Here is a 16,865-nt window from a genome sequence, read left to right as displayed (position 1 = left end):
ATTTTTAACTGTAATTTTCGATTTAACTCCTTACTTCGGAAGTTCCTCACATAATTTGTATTTTTTATTATTAAGGCCCTTACAGTGCAGATTTTGCTGTAAAAGGGGAATTACGCTCCAACCCAGGTAGAATGTTCCTCCGCTTTCGGAATCCGAGTTCGCACTTAATGAGACATCCTGGTCATGGTTATAACACCATGATCCTATCAATATTTGAATATAATGACACGTAAAGAAGCCGCCCACAGTCTATCTACCATATAAAACACAATGTCCGTTTGTGTGTTTGTCTGTCCCCCTTCACAAGGGTAGGTTTTAAAGGCCAATCCTTTAACATGAATGTGTGTTCACTATGGTCTGTTTTTGAGGATAAATCAAGCTCAAAAAACATTTTCCATAAAAGAGTAATTATGACTCTTCAATTGTAATTGTAGACGGTGGCTTGCAAACTGAGCCTCAAGGGCGGTGTACAGAAACGTTTTTTTAAAATAACAATAAACGCAAAGGGCAGGGAGCGGAAATTCACCGCACGTGACGTGCCACACACTCAGAGTAAAACGAGTGTTCATTTACGTCTGCAGAATGTCTGATAAATAAAGACATAAACACAGTTACACACCTGACACTAGGCCGAGGCTTCGGTCTTTGAAATGCTCACGAGGCTGCACCGTTGAATAAACTGTTCCCACCTATCATATTTGACGGGCATTTTACTGGTAATAAATAGAGATTTCAATTTTTGCAACCCTTTATGATCAATCTTGTTGATCAATCTTGTGTGCTTTGTGTAGGCCTACACGTCTTCCTTGGAGGTTGTGTGAGGAAAGGATGATAATGGTTTCCAGGTATTAAAATCTGAATCGATTGACAAAACAAAAGACTTCATTGAGGCTCACTGCCAGGGAATGGATGACCACTCTTTCCTGGAAATGCTATGGACAGAAGGCCTGTGTTAGTGCGAAGTGTTGACCGACTTGCGAAAGCGCTTATATATGTTACAGATGGCATGAGGCATGAAAAGGTTTGCCACCACTTGCTCCATGGAACGAAAAGAACTGCCATTCCTTCTATATTTCTCACCCCCAGAATGTTTGAGTATTTATTTCCTTCAGCTCATTTACCGAGGGTTATGCAGTGTATTTATACAGTGACTAAGCCTGGTGTTGGCCTGACGGTCAAGGTGTCTGGCTTGAGATCTTTGGGTCCTGAGTTTGAGCCCCTGTGAAGTCGTTGAATTAACACCAGGTGGGTTGACTCAGTTTGTCATCCTTCCGATGTCGACAAAATGAGTACCAGTGAACAGGTAATAGGGCATCAGTGGAACAGCCGCGCTTCCAGAAAATGATGCAACCAGCAGCAAATGATAAGCAGAGAGAGAGAGAGAGAGAGAGAGAGGAAGAGGAAGAGGAAGAGGAAGAGAGAGAGGAAGAGGAAGAGGAAGAGGAAGAGGAAGAGGAAGAGGAAGAGGAAGAGGAAGAGGAAGAGGAAGAGGAAGAGGGAGAGGGAGAGGGAGAGGGAGAGGGAGAGGGAGAGGAGAGAGAGAGAGAGAGAGAGAGAGAGAGAGAGAGAGAGAGAGAGAGAGAGAGAGAGAGACTGAGACTGAGACTGACTGACTGTTTCTTCCTTTTATTACAAGAGTACAAAAAATCAGTTATGTTCAGTCACAAAGAAACAAAACACAATAAAATGGTCTCAAGGAAAGGTTATTTTCAAATCATCATCATCAAGTGTGCATATGACATCATTAAAAACCCACTTTTCTTTAAAACATGTTAAATTCTTGTTCATTTAAAAAAACCGGTACTCTAGCTTTAGTCTTGCATTTACAAGAGCCTTAAGGGTGAGCAGTACATCACATGACGAGTCAGAAGCGTTTCCCATTTTTTTCTTCCTGGATTTATAAATTGCAAACTTGGCCTGGCCAATTAAAAAATTCATTAAAACCACATTCCTAAGGGAAGACGGTCCTAAAACACCATAAATAAAAACATTGTGATTGAAGAGGGAACCAAGCTTCACAAAGCGTTCCTGAAGGAATGTAAAAAGAGGTTGCAATCGTTCACACTCCAGGTATATATGCGGTAGGGTTTCAATGGATGCACAGAAAGGGCATAGATTAGAGTTAGCAGTAGAAAACCGGTTCAGTAAAACATTATAAGGTAAAATCCAGTGTACAAGTTTCCATTGAATATCTCCAACATACTTTGGAGTAGGCAAGAGATAAAAACTTCGCCAATTGGGGCAATTGGGTGGTATTGGGGGTAAAACATCCCGCCATCGAAGCCTCGGGTGCTCAGAAAATGTTTTTGCGTATAAAATTTTAACGTACGCGTTGTACAGAGTTTTCTTTGGAAAGGCGGGAAGGGATAATGCAGTATCATCAGGGCTGTTCAGGCCAGGGGACAGATTAAGTGGCGGGCTGAAAACTAGGAGTTTGGGGAAGTCACCCGCTGTTTCCTCGGGGGAAGGGCCAAGTTCCTCGCAGGTATTACGATACGTTGTGGATATCCCTTGAAGGAACCGAGAGATGATCCTGACAGATTTTATTCCGGTTTTTTGTGCCACAGCGGCAGCACTCAGCCGGCAGCTCCCAGACTCTGTCATGAGGTCTTTCACTCGCAGCAGCTTGGCATCAACAAAACGTTGAACGAGTCCCCTATTATTCAAGCTGTTTTCCAGGAAGGGGTTGTAGCATAGGGGCTCGTTCAACAACATTTCCATGTTGTATGTTGCCATTTCACGGGAAAAGGACAGGGCTTGCCAGGCGTTCATCACCCCTTGGTAAAAGGTGGGCAGCAAGGATGAATCGATTTGATGAGGGTTCATTAAGAAAAGTTCTCGGTCGTAACCCAGCTTGCATGTAAGCTGTAATATGCAGTTAGCCAGAGGCCTCCAGAGTAGGGCTTCATCTCCATATACAAGTTGGCGCACGATATGAAGCCGGAAGACCATAATCCGGCTGCGGATATCAATAAGACCTTGGCCACCTTCAGCGAGTGGCAAGTATGCCACGGGGGGTTGGAGCCAGTGTTTCCCGCTCCAGAAAAAGTCGACAATGCTCTTTTGCAGTGTAATAAGAAGGCTCCCAGGCGGTTGTAGGCATATCATCTTATGCCATAGCATAGAGGCGACAAGATTGTTAATGACGAGAGTTCTTCCGTGGTACGAAAGTTGGAAAAGAAGTCCTTTCCAGCGGGCCAGTTTTGCCATTACCTTGTCTGGTAATCCCACCCAGTTCTGCTGCTCAAAGGTGTTGTCTCCGAGGAAAATACCGAGGTATTTAATGCCACTTTTCTGCCAGTTCACTCCTCCTGGTAGGACAATTGGCGGGCAATCTCCAGGTCCTATCCAAAGGGCTTCACTCTTCTTCCAGTTTACCTGGCCTGAACAAGCCTGACAATATGTTTTTAGTGCCTGAGCCACCGCAGTGACGTCAGTACTATTTTTTATATAAATACAGACATCATCTGCATAGGCAGAGACTTTTAGCGGTGTGGTAAGAATTGATCCAGTGAAGCCAGAAATGTGCGTACGTAATTGGAGCAGAAGAGGTTCGATGGCAAGAGAGTATAAAAGTCCAGATAGCGGGCAACCTTGCCGTACTCCCCGTTGTACAGCAATGGGGCTACACAATACTTGATTAATTTTAAGAACACTGGATATATTACAATACAAAAGTTTAACGTACGAGATAAAAATAGGTCCAAACCCAAAATTCTCTAAAACTCTAAAAAGGTACATGTGGTCAATACAGTCAAAGGCTTTTCCTTGGTCAATAAAAAACAGACCAACATTCATATTAAAATTGTTACAAAACCGAATGGTATCACGGATAAGAAAGATATTATTAAAAATAGTACGTCCAGGAATACAAAAGGATTGATGTTCTCCTATTAGTACATTCATAAAAGGTTTCATTCGATTAGACAAGGCTTTGGCTAAAATTTTATAATCCGTACATAAAACAGAAATAGGACGCCAGTTCTCTATAAGTTGAGTGTCCGCTTTCTTAGGAATTAAGGTGGTGACTGCTCTCCGGCAACTCCACGGCAGTTGTCCATCCTCTAAACATTCATTCAATACCCGCAGTAGGTGAGGTCCAATGGTGTCCCAAAAAAACTGGAAAAATTCACTTGTCAGCCCATCCAGTCCAGGGGCTTTATCAGGTTCCAAGGCCTTCAAGGCAGCGGTGAGCTCAGGTAACCTAAGAGGATCCTCCAACTGCTGCTTCTGATCCTCCGCCAATGTTGGAAGGTTAGAAACAAGTTCCGATATTGCATCCTGGTTAATGTCATGCCGCATAAACCGTTGTTTAAAATGTTTCCGGGCACATTCCCTGATTCTGCCATCTTCATAAAGGAGTTCCCCATCATGGAGCAAGCGTGTAATCATTGACGAAGAGGCCCCCCTTTTAAGGCTGAAGAAGAATTTGGTTGGAGCATCAAGGTCGTGTATGTACCTCATCTTCAGGCGCAATAAAGCATTTTGTGCTCGCCTTTCGGATATGGAATTCAGTAAGGCCGTTTTTCCATGGATTTGTTGCCTCATTCCCTGGTAGCTCACACTTGCGGTTCCCTGAAGCTGTTCCTGTAATTCCAGGATTTCATCTTCAAGTAAGGTTGTGGTTTTTCTTTCCTCTTGAACACCATACGCACGATATTGTTGGCAGAACAGTCTGATATGCGTTTTGGCATTATCCCACCATTGTCTGAGGTTGGAGAAATTCCCTTGGGAGGCAACCAGAATATTCCAAATTTCCGGAAAAATGTCCTTAAAGGTACTATCATCAAGTAAGTTGTTATTAAATTTCCAAAAAGCACTCTTGTGTTTCGGGCAGGGGGCAGAAATTTTGAGAAATGTTGCGCTGTGGTCCGAGAATCCTGATGGGCAAATTTTGGATGACAGAACGAGGCGTTCAAGTGGAGGATTAATATAAAACTTGTCCAAGCGAGCAAGTACAATATTACCCTGAATGCATCGACACCATGTGTATTGCCTGATTGATGGGTGCTGTACCCGCCATATATCTGTCAAATTCATTTGTTTTAAAAATTTGGTGAGAGGGATTGTGGAGGCAGGATGGGGCTCTGCACTGTTCCTGTCGAGTTGGGGTTGGAGGGTGCAGTTAAAATCTCCACCAATACAAACATGATTGTCTTGGTTTTTTAGGGCGTTTTGACTGTCGAGGGACGTTAGGTGTGTCCCAAGGTCATGAGAGAGAGAGAGAGAGAGAGAGAGAGAGAGAGAGAGAAAGAGAGAAAGAGAGAAAGAGAGAAAACACGGACGGACCAGTCCATGGGGACCGATCCGCACTCTCCGCGCAGCAGGTGAGAATCTCGAAGACTTGGCCCCCGACTTGCGTTTGGGGGTACAACCACCGCGGAGAGGCGTCCTCCAAAGTTGAAGAGCTATAGTTGAAGCAATTTATGAATTTTGCTTGTGAGTAAACGATCGATGCCACTTGACAATTTCCATCCTTGTGTGTGCCAGGTTCATGGGCGCTGCACCTGCGAACACCACACAACAGGGCTCAACTGTGAGAGGTGTGAGGACTTTTACCATGACCTTCCATGGCATCCAGCAGAGGGCAGCACCACTAACGCCTGCAAACGTATGTTGTAAACACCGCCACCAATACCATTCACGGCAGCACAGGAAAGCATGCATAACAGCTTACACACAAGGTGTGGAAATTTCAGGAGGCCAAAAGCCTACCTTTATTAGTTCACCTGGAATGTAGTTCCGGGGAGCTTATGGGACTGTGCGTCATCAGTCCGTCACTCTGTAAACACTTGCAATTTCTTCTCTGAAACCACTGATGGGATTGCGATCAAACTTGGCACAAATCATATTTGGTATGTTGCACTCAAGGTTGTTCACAGCATGAAAATAATTGGGGTCTAAGGGGTTTTTTTGGGGGTCAAAGTGGATCCAGATTTGACCCCCCCCCTAGCCCCCCTCAAAATAGGAATTTGCTTTCTTCTCTGAAACTACAAATACAATTCCGATAAAACTTGACCACAACCATCAGCATCCGCATCAACGTTCACGGCATTAGAAAAATCATGGTCTAAAGAGGTCTGGGGGGCGGGGGTCTAAAGAGCCCCCTAAAATAGGTGTTTGATTTTTTTTTTCTCAGAAACTACACACATGAGTTTGATGAAACTTGATTACAATCTTCATTACCCATGATTCACCAAAGATTGTTAATGGCTTTAGATAAATCGGGATCTAACGGTGTCTTGGGGGCGGGGGAGTTGCCCCCCATCGTATGATTCTACCTGCTGCCCTGTCTCCTAGCAACCATTGAAATTAGTTTTAAATTCCGTGGTACTGTTTAAAATACCTTTAGTCGGTGTAGTATACTGCCTTATTCTACCAGGTGAGCGCCCAGAGGTTTTGCCCCTATTTTTTATGTTCTGCTTTGTTTGGGGATTGAGATATTGTCATGTTATTTTTTTACCTCCACCACCAAAGGTGTATGGAGGTTATGTTTTCACCCCTGTCTGTCTGTCTGTTTGTTTGTGAACAAAATATCTCAAAAAGTTGTGGACGCATTCAGACGAAATTTGGCAGAGATGTAGCGCATGTGACAAGGACGAAATGATTCGATTTTGGTGAAGATCCAGATCCGGATCCGGCTACTAGAATTTTTTAAAAGTGATTCTTCACCGTTGGGAGATCGGGCCAAAAACGATACCTAGCAGGATATCTCAAAAACTTATGGACGGATTTGGACGAAACTTGTTGGACAGGTTATGTGTGACAAGGAAGAATCGATTCGATTTTGGTCAAGATCTGAATATGGATTCGGATAGGAGAATTATTAAATTTTTTAAGTGATTCTTCACCATTGGGAGTTCGGGCCAAAAACGATACATAGCCGGATATCTCAAAAAGTTATGGACGAATTTGGACGAAACTTGTTGGACAGGTTGGGTGTCTGATAAGGACGATTGGATTCGATTTTGGTGAAGATCCGAATATGGATTCGGATATGAGAATTATTTAATTTTTCCAGTGAGTCTTCATCATTGGGAGATCGGGCCAAAAACGATGCATAGCAGGATATCTCAAAAAGTAATGGACGAATTTGGACGAAACTTGGTGGACAGGTTGGGTGTGACGAGGAAGAATCGATTCGATTTTGATGAAGATCCGGATCCTGATCCGGCTAGTATAATTTTTAAAGTGATTCGTCACCATTGAGTGATATGGCCAACCAGGTGGAGGTGTGCTCTCCACTGAGCGCCCTTCTAGTGTTCGCAATGTGAAGCTCACAGTTATTTATTGTCGTTTTCCTGGCGGATCGTTGGGTTGTGAATTCGTGTCGCCTTACCAGACCTGAGGTGATGTCATCTTCAGAAGCTTCCGGAGATGCTTCCTCATATGTACACGGCTATATCCTGCCGAAACAATGGGTGCTCGCGGAAACACCTGGAATAACGTACCCTTTTGTTGACCGTGTGGACGGATAAAGCACGAGGGTTTACTTTGGGATTAAGAAAGCAGAAGGCCACTCGGATTGCGGGGGCCGTGGAGGCGTTCGGACATCTGATATTGTGAGAAGGTGGTCCGCATTGGAATGTTTCCCTTTGTTTGCCGAATGAATCCTGCTCTCCAGGGCTGCTTCCTTCGCAGCTGCGCGGACTTCGTGTGTTCGAGTCGGTTTCCTTTACGTGTTCAGTTGAAGTTCACATGGAGCTTTACTCGGTAATTCCAGATTGCGTGAAAACAAAAGTGGATTCTTGTGAGGAACGGGAAGTTGGGATTAGTGACGTGGGGACAGTGGATGGGGTTGGGGGACGGGAGGGTGAGTTCGGTGCTGACCGTGGGAATGGTCAGCGGGCGGATTTGGATAATAACCGGAATATGAGAGGCCTGAGGCCTGGTCTTATTTTGGTCTAATTTTATTTATTTATTAACTTCAACATGGCACGTGTGTTCAATATTTCCAACATATTCAATGTATTTGTAAACCGTGTGTTGCTACATGTTTATATTTACATCAATTCTTCACATCATTATATCAGGTCCCACTAAACTTTTCCTTCCCGTTTAATGTACAAAACCACAAACCTTTTGAACTTTATCCCTAATCGGATTCACTGACTTTTCAACAAATATCCTGCGCAAAATTCCAATCCGAGGTCATTCCACAAGGCCACCCGACAATGAACACGGGCTGTCCACATTCGTTCTGTGTTCTTTGGTTAGCCCGGGGGTGTGTGTGTGCACGCATGTTCTTGGTCTACTCAGAGTGTGACGTATTTTAGATTAGTCGGGGTGTGTGTTCTTGCATGTTCTTGGTCTACTCAGAGTGTGCGCACATTTTAGGTTACCCGGGATGTGTGTGTGCACACATGTTCTTGGTCTACTAAGAGTGTGACGTATTTTAGATTAGTCGGGGTGTGTGTTCTTGCATGTTCTTGGTCTACTCAGAGTGTGCGCACATTTTAGGTTAGTCGGGGTGTGTGTGCACGCATGTTCTTGGTCTACTAAGAGTGTGACGTATTTTAGATTAGTCGGGGTGTGTGTTCTTGCATGTTCTTGGTCTACTCAGAGTGTGCACATATTTTAGGTTAGTCGGGGTGTGTGTGTGTGCACGCATGTTATTGGTCTACTCAGATTCTGCACATATTTTAGGTTAGCCGGGGTGTGTTCGTGTGCATGCATGGTCTTGGTGTACTCAGAATATGCACATTTTAGGTTAGGCAGGGTGTGTGTGTGCGTGTGCACGCATGTTCTTGGTCTACTCAGAGTGTGCACATATGTTTAGCTTAACCGGGGTGGTGCTGCATTTTCTTGGTCTATTCAGAATGTGCACATATCGTAAGGTTAACCGTGGGGTGTTCATGCATTTTCTTGGTCTACTCAGGGTGTGCTCACATTTTTAGGTTAACTAGAGGTGTGCATGCATGTTCTTGGTGTTCTCAGAGTGTGTGCAGAGTTAGGTTAACTGGAGGTGTGCATGCATGTTGTTGGTGTACTCAGAGTGTGTGCATATTTCAGGTTAACTCGAGGTGTGCATGCATGTTGTTGGTGTACTCAGAGTGTGTGCATATTTCAGGTTAACTAGAGGTGTGCATGCATGTTGTTGGTGTACTCAGAGTGTGTGCATATTTCAGGTTAACTCGAGGTGTGCATGCATGTTGTTGGTGTACTCAGAGTGTGTGCATATTTCAGGTTAACTAGAGGTGTGCATGCATGTTGTTGGTGTACTCAGAGTGTGTGCATATTTCAGGTTAACTAGAGGTGTGCATGCATGTTGTTGGTGTACTCAGAGTGTGTGCATATTTCAGGTTAACTCGAGGTGTGCATGCATGTTGTTGGTGTACTCAGAGTGTGTGCATATTTCAGGTTAACTAGAGGTGTGCATGCATGTTGTTGGTGTACTCAGAGTGTGTGCATATTTCAGGTTAACTAGAGGTGTGCATGCATGTTGTTGGTGTACTCAGAGTGTGTGCATATTTCAGGTTAACTAGAGGTGTGCATGCATGTTGTTGGTGTACTCAGAGTGTGTGCATATTTCAGGTTAACTAGAGGTGTGCATGCATGTTGTTGGTGTACTCAGAGTGTGTGCATATTTCAGGTTAACTAGAGGTGTGCATGCATGTTGTTGGTGTACTCAGAGTATGTGCATATTTCAGGTTAACTAGAGGTGTGCATGCATGTTGTTGGTGTACTCAGAGTGTGTGCATATTTCAGGTTAACTAGAGGTGTGCATGCATGTTGTTGGTGTACTCAGAGTGTGTGCATATTTCAGGTTAACTAGAGGTGTGCATGCATGTTGTTGGTGTACTCAGAGTGTGTGCATATTTCAGGTTAACTAGAGGTGTGCATGCATGTTGTTGGTGTACTCAGAGTGTGTGCATATTTCAGGTTAACTCGAGGTGTGCATGCATGTTGTTGGTGTACTCAGAGTGTGTGCATATTTCAGGTTAACTAGAGGTGTGCATGCATGTTGTTGGTGTACTCAGAGTGTGTGCATATTTCAGGTTAACTAGAGGTGTGCATGCATGTTGTTGGTGTACTCAGAGTGTGTGCATATTTCAGGTTAACTAGAGGTGTGCATGCATGTTGTTGGTGTACTCAGAGTGTGTGCATATTTCAGGTTAACTAGAGGTGTGCATGCATGTTGTTGGTGTACTCAGAGTGTGTGCATATTTCAGGTTAACTAGAGGTGTGCATGCATGTTGTTGGTGTACTCAGAGTGTGTGCATATTTCAGGTTAACTCGAGGTGTGCATGCATGTTGTTGGTGTACTCAGAGTGTGTGCATATTTCAGGTTAACTAGAGGTGTGCATGCATGTTGTTGGTGTACTCAGAGTGTGTGCATATTTCAGGTTAACTAGAGGTGTGCATGCATGTTGTTGGTGTACTCAGAGTGTGTGCATATTTCAGGTTAACTAGAGGTGTGCATGCATGTTGTTGGTGTACTCAGAGTGTGTGCATATTTCAGGTTAACTCGAGGTGTGCATGCATGTTGTTGGTGTACTCAGAGTGTGTGCATATTTCAGGTTAACTAGAGGTGTGCATGCATGTTGTTGGTGTACTCAGAGTGTGTGCATATTTCAGGTTAACTCGAGGTGTGCATGCATGTTGTTGGTGTACTCAGAGTGTGTGCATATTTCAGGTTAACTAGAGGTGTGCATGCATGTTGTTGGTGTACTCAGAGTGTGTGCATATTTCAGGTTAACTCGAGGTGTGCATGCATGTTGTTGGTGTACTCAGAGTGTGTGCATATTTCAGGTTAACTAGAGGTGTGCATGCATGTTGTTGGTGTACTCAGAGTGTGTGCATATTTCAGGTTAACTAGAGGTGTGCATGCATGTTGTTGGTGTACTCAGAGTGTGTGCATATTTCAGGTTAACTCGAGGTGTGCATGCATGTTGTTGGTGTACTCAGAGTGTGTGCATATTTCAGGTTAACTCGAGGTGTGCATGCATGTTGTTGGTGTACTCAGAGTGTGTGCATATTTCAGGTTAACTCGAGGTGTGCTGCATGTTGTTGGTGTACTCAGAGTGTGTGCATATTTCAGGTTAACTAGAGGTGTGCATGCATGTTGTTGGTGTACTCAGAGTGTGTGCATATTTCAGGTTAACTAGAGGTGTGCATGCATGTTGTTGGTGTACTCAGAGTGTGTGCATATTTCAGGTTAACTAGAGGTGTGCATGCATGTTTTTGGTGTACTCAGAGTGTGTGCATATTTCAGGTTAACTCGAGGTGTGCATGCATGTTGTTGGTGTACTCAGAGTGTGTGCATATTTCAGGTTAACTAGAGGTGTGCATGCATGTTGTTGGTGTACTCAGAGTGTGTGCATATTTCAGGTTAACTAGAGGTGTGCATGCATGTTGTTGGTGTACTCAGAGTGTGTGCATATTTCAGGTTAACTAGAGTGTGTGAATCATCTTGCGCTGCCCATAGTGTGTGCATGTTCCTCGGTTATCCAAAGTGTGTGTATTTCCCTTTACTATCCATAGACAACTTTCGTTCGTCCTGTGTCAAATGTGATCTTTACCTCCGCCACCGATGGAGGATGGAGGTTACATATGTATTCATCCCTGTTTTTCTGTCTGTCTGTCTGTCTGTCTGTCTGTCTGTCTGTGAGCAGGATATCGCAAACAGTTATGGACGGATTTGGATGAAACTTGGTGGAAAGATTGGTTGCACAACAAGGACGGAATGTTTAGATTTTGGTGAAGATCCGGATCCGGATACGAGAAGTTTTACATTTTTCTTATTTGATTTTTCACCCTTGAGAGATTAGCAACTGAACAATCGGGGGAGAAGGGCCTTGGTAAGAGAGGTGACCAAGAACCCGATGGTCACTCTGGCTGAGCTCCAGAGATCCTGTGTGGAGATGGGAGAAACTTCCAGAAGGACAACCATCACTGCAACACTCCACCGATCTGGGCTTTATGGTTGAGTGGCCAGACGGCAGCCCCCCGATTGCTCAGTTTGGCCGGGTGGCCAGCTTTATAAAGAGTCCTGGTTGTTCCAAACTTCTTCCATTTAAGAATCATGGAGGCCACTGAGCTCTTGGGAACCTTCAATGCAGCAGAGGTTTTTTGTAGGCTTCCCCAGATCTGTGCCTCGACACAATCCTGTCTGAGCTCTGCAGGCAGTTCCTTCGACCTCATGGCTTGGTTTTGCTCTGATATGCATCGTCAGCTGTGAGACCTTATATAAACAGGTGTGTGCCTTTCCAAATCATGTCCAATCAATTGAATTTACCACAGGTAGACTCCAATCAAGGTGTAGAAACATCTCAAAGATGATCAAGAGAAATGGGAGGCACCTGAGCTAAATTTCAAGTGTCATAGCAAAGGGTCTGAATACTTATGTAAATGTGATATTTCAGTTTTTTCTTTTTAATAAATTTTCAAAACTTTCTAAAATCCTGTTTTCTCTTTGTCATTATGGGGTATTGAGTGCAGATTGATGAGGGAAAAAATGAATTTAAACGATTTCAGCATAAGGCTGCAACATAACAAAATGGGAAAAAGTGAAGGGGTTGAATACTTTCTGAACGCACTGTAGACCGGTAAGCCGGGCGGAGGTATGCGCTCTACCGAGTGCTGTTCTTGTTCACATTGAATGCCCTTGTAGTTCACTCTGTATAAATATGTGGTGGACTCTGACTGCACTAGGTGCTGTCATGCACTGTTCTTTTCCTGCATCAAAGAAAATTGTAGCACAATGGAAACTAGAACGGAACTCGGCAAGGAAACGATGAACAGGAAAGAAAAGAGCGAGGAGGGGAGGAAATACTGAAAAGGAAATGCAGAAACTTTCTCTCTGGTCATTGTGAAGGAGCCACCTCAGTACCAGCGACACTGGCATTTCACTCGAGCAGATTGACAGGGACTGCAAGCAGCCATATCTCTTCAGGACTGGTCTCCGATATCCACCCCCACGATGTTAACTCAGCACGGGAATTCTTCCACAGAAATCTGCTCTCTCTCTCTCTCTCTCATGCACAGATTCATCCCATCTCGTCTTCAATGATGCTGCCCTTCTTCCCGTCCATGGTACCCTGAATCCTGTGGTGAGGGAGTTGCTGTGAAAGAACTTGCCTTCTCTTCCTGGAAGGAAAGCCAGAGTGAAGGTAATCTTAGATCATTCCACAAACCCTGCAACAAGTGTGTTTGTACTCTCAGGAAAGCGAGAAAGCAACATCTGAGCCTTGTTAAGTCTGTCTGTGGAGTATGCTCCACTTGCATTCATTCTCTCTGTTAAAATGGCACCTCAGCCGACTCCGCTCATGAGAGGTTGTTTGCCTCAATTCGGTGTTTGCTTCCAAATGTTGTGTCGCCAACCGCTCGCTATCCGTACCTACCCGACCCAGTCACAGCCAACTGCTCCTGGATGCTGTGTAGAAACATTGCTTTGCATATCCGAGGTGCAAACACTGATCCCATTAACTACAGAACGATCAGCTTACGTCCAATCATCAGCAAGGTCATGGAATCCATCATCACAGTTGATATGAAATTCTTCCTTTTCTCAAACAGCCTCTTCTCAGATCATCAATTTGGATTCAGACCAGGTCACCCCACCTTGGACATGGTCCTTGTAATCACCCAACAATGGATGGAGGCCCTCAATGTCAGACAGGAGATCAGGGCCGCCTCTGTAAACATATCTCGAGCCTTCAATCTCTGCCTATGGCATCCAAAGCCAGCTCCCTGCATGTCTTACCGACTTCCTCTACTCTCGTAGCCAACGTGCGGCTCTCAACAGAAACCTTCCTCTACTCTCGTAGCCAACGTGCGGCTCTCAACGGAATCCTTTCATCTCCTCTCCCTGTCAAGGCTGGTGTTCCCCAACGCAGTGTTCTAGGCCCAGTCCCATTCCGAATCTTCATCAATTATCTCTCCAACTCCCTGGAAAATCCTCTGTCTATTTGCTGATGACTCCACTTTCTGCCGTGACATCCCTCGTCCTTCAGACATCCAGAGTGCAGCCTCCTCCCTCTCTTCAGACTTTGAAAAAAAATCTCAAGGTCAAACACTTGGAATGTACTCGTGTCTTTAAATCCCGACGCATCCCACACTCTCACTATCTCTCTCTGAAAGGACCATCTGGCAAACGCTCCTATATCTACTTTCTTTACGATCCTCTTCAATAGGTTCAGTCACTCCAACTCTTGGGCCTCATTATCAACATGATCTATTTGGCAAACCACATTTTAAAGTTGACCTCCAAAGCCAGTCGCCATCTTGGCATCCCCTGTCATACAAGGTACTTCCTTGGCACACCTGAACTCATATCCACCGACAAGACCTTCATCCACAGCTTTATGGAGTACTTCTCTTCTCGTTGGGTTGGTTCCCCATGCCTCACATCTTGCTCAGCTTGACACCGTGAAAACCAAGGCCTTCTACATCTTTGGAATCTCCCGGGATGAGACAGAATCTATTGGCCTGTCACTTCCCCACTGTAGACAGTCAGTGGGGCCGAAGGCCTCCCTCCCCCACCGGGAAATGTCGCTCGCTGGAGGATGTATTAATTAATTTATTCAGCATGGGGGAGGTGTACTTTGAATGTAGCTCTATTTGTTTTTATATCTTTTAAATCACGATACATTGTCATGGTGACCTGAAATCTACAAGCCCTGTTTTTTTTCGCTGTCCTCCACTGTTCTCTTGTTTCATGTGTTTCTTGTATTTGTTTGATTGAGTTAATTGTGGGAAAAAAATTAACTGAAAAAATTAACTGAAAAGAGACGAAACCTCTTCCAGTGAATGACGAAGGAAATAGGTGGGTTTGTTTTCCGACCCTTCCAGAATGTGATTGAAGCACAGTTCCATTAATCAGGCCGTTGTCCAATAATCATTTCCAGTTCAGCAGAGAGAGAGAGATACAGACAGACAGACACAGACAGACAGAGAGAGACAGACAGACAGAGACAAACAGAGACAAATAGAGACAACCAGAGAGACACAGAGAGACACACAGAGAGACACACACAGAGAGACACACAGAGAGACACACAGAGAGACACACAGAGAGACACACAGAGAGACACAGAGAGACACACAGAGAGACACACAGAGAGACACACAGAGAGACACACAGAGAGACACAGAGAGACACACAGAGAGACACAGAGAGACACACAGACAGACAGACACAGACAGACAGACAGAGACAAACAGAGACAAATAGAGACAACCAGAGAGACACAGAGAGACACACAGAGAGACACACACAGAGAGACACACAGAGACACACAGAGAGACACACAGAGACACACAGAGAGACACACAGAGAGACACACAGAGAGACACACAGAGAGACACACAGAGAGACACACAGAGAGACATACAGAGACACACAGAGAGACACACAGAGAGACATACAGAGACACACACAGAGACACACACAGAGAGACGCTATCTGCCTAGCAGGGGAATGGGGGTACGTACGACACAATGTGACATCATTTGTAAAAAAAAAAAAAAAGAGAGGATTTCCAGAGCAGTGGAGAGGGTATCACTTTAGATGAGGAACAAGACTGGGCCCAAAACACTGGCTTGGGTAACTCCACACCCCACTGGTAGACTGTGCGTGGAGGAAGTCAAAAATTCAGAAAGGAAGGTGTTCTTCTTCTATGCCACAGGCAGAGGTGAAGTGCAAAGATTACTTGGCATGCAAAGAAGATGCCAAATGTGTTAAATGGCCAAGATATGTCCAGGGAGACAGTCCGAACCTGCTGTTTGAAATAGAGGGCCTCCACCAATTTCTGAGAGAGGAGCACGACCACGTTCAGAGCTGAGTGACCGGGACGGAATCGAAACTGATTATCAAAGATCAGGCTGCTCGAAAACAAGAAAGACTTGACCTCAGAAGCAATGATGGATTCCATGACTTTGCTTATAATTGCACTTCATCAAGCCGGTCTATTGTCGGTAGGGTCTGTTTTTGCCCCCTTATTCTCAGCGAGAGTTATCTTTTGACTTACATGCAGAGGGGGGAGGCAGCCAAAAGAGGACAGACTGAATATGGTAGATAGAGGGGAAGCGAGAATGTCAGAGCAGCATATGAGAACATGGGCATTGGTGCCATCTGGGCCAGTCACCGAAGCAGGGTCAAGGCCAAAACATTCTCCACCTTCTCGGGTGAGAAAGACACTTGGCAGTGGGTATGTCTGAGTAAGAACAGGACACGGTGGGATGAATTAGGTTCACGAGATTTGTAAGCAAAGGCAGAGTTTAGACATTCTGCCTTGTCTCGGGTAGGGCCTGCAGTAATGCCATTTGACGTGAGGAACGGGGTGAAGGGGCAGCCTCCATCTAACATCAGTTGCTGTTAGAGCATCTTCTCCATTTTGCCCTATTTTCTGCATCTCTCCTTGTTAACCCCCTCGCCCGCATTTCTTCTTCGACCATCTTTAGCCAAGTCTTTCTCGGTCTTCCCCGTCCTCTACTTCCTTCTACATTCATTTCCATCACTCTTCTCAACCAGTCACTTTCATCCTTCCTCAACACATGACCAAACCATCTCAACCTGTTCCTCTTCACAGCATCCATAACAGGCTCTATTCCCACCATCTTTCGCAATTCATCATTTGTCTTCCTCTCTCTCAACGATACTCCGCACATCCACCGAACCATTCGCATTTCCACCCTTTCCAGCCTTCGTTGCTGCTCTACGTTCATTACCCATGTCTCGCTCCCATAAATCATAACACTTCTCACACGTGAACCATACACCTTTCCCTTAGCTAGTGAGCCAAGGCTAGACCCACAGATTGTTAGAAATGTTTATTGCTGGTCTTGTCACTTGTAGTGAGCAGCACTGACTCGTTCTGTTTTGCTGTCACGGCAGGTAACAAAGTTGTATGTCGTATGTTGCA

At 44.8% G+C, this 16,865-nt stretch overlaps 1 protein-coding gene across 1 annotated transcript in view; it reads left to right on the top strand.

Moving 5' to 3' along the window:
• The window catches only part of LOC137424409 (laminin subunit beta-1), a 193,138-nt gene that overhangs the window by 64,077 nt on the left and 112,196 nt on the right, over window positions 1–16,865 (top strand). Inside the window, exon 10 of the mRNA XM_068111835.2 lies at window positions 5,491–5,611. Within this exon, the coding sequence (XP_067967936.1) occupies window positions 5,491–5,611 (121 nt within the window). The remainder of the gene's footprint in view (window positions 1–5,490; window positions 5,612–16,865) is intronic.

The sequence above is a fragment of the Myxine glutinosa genome, chromosome 4, assembly GCF_964187855.1.
Source record: "Myxine glutinosa chromosome 4, kmMyxGlut1.1, whole genome shotgun sequence".
Lineage (NCBI taxonomy): Eukaryota > Metazoa > Chordata > Myxini > Myxiniformes > Myxinidae > Myxine > Myxine glutinosa.
Note: the sequence above shows the minus strand (reverse complement) of the source record. Positions and strands in the feature narration are given on the sequence as shown.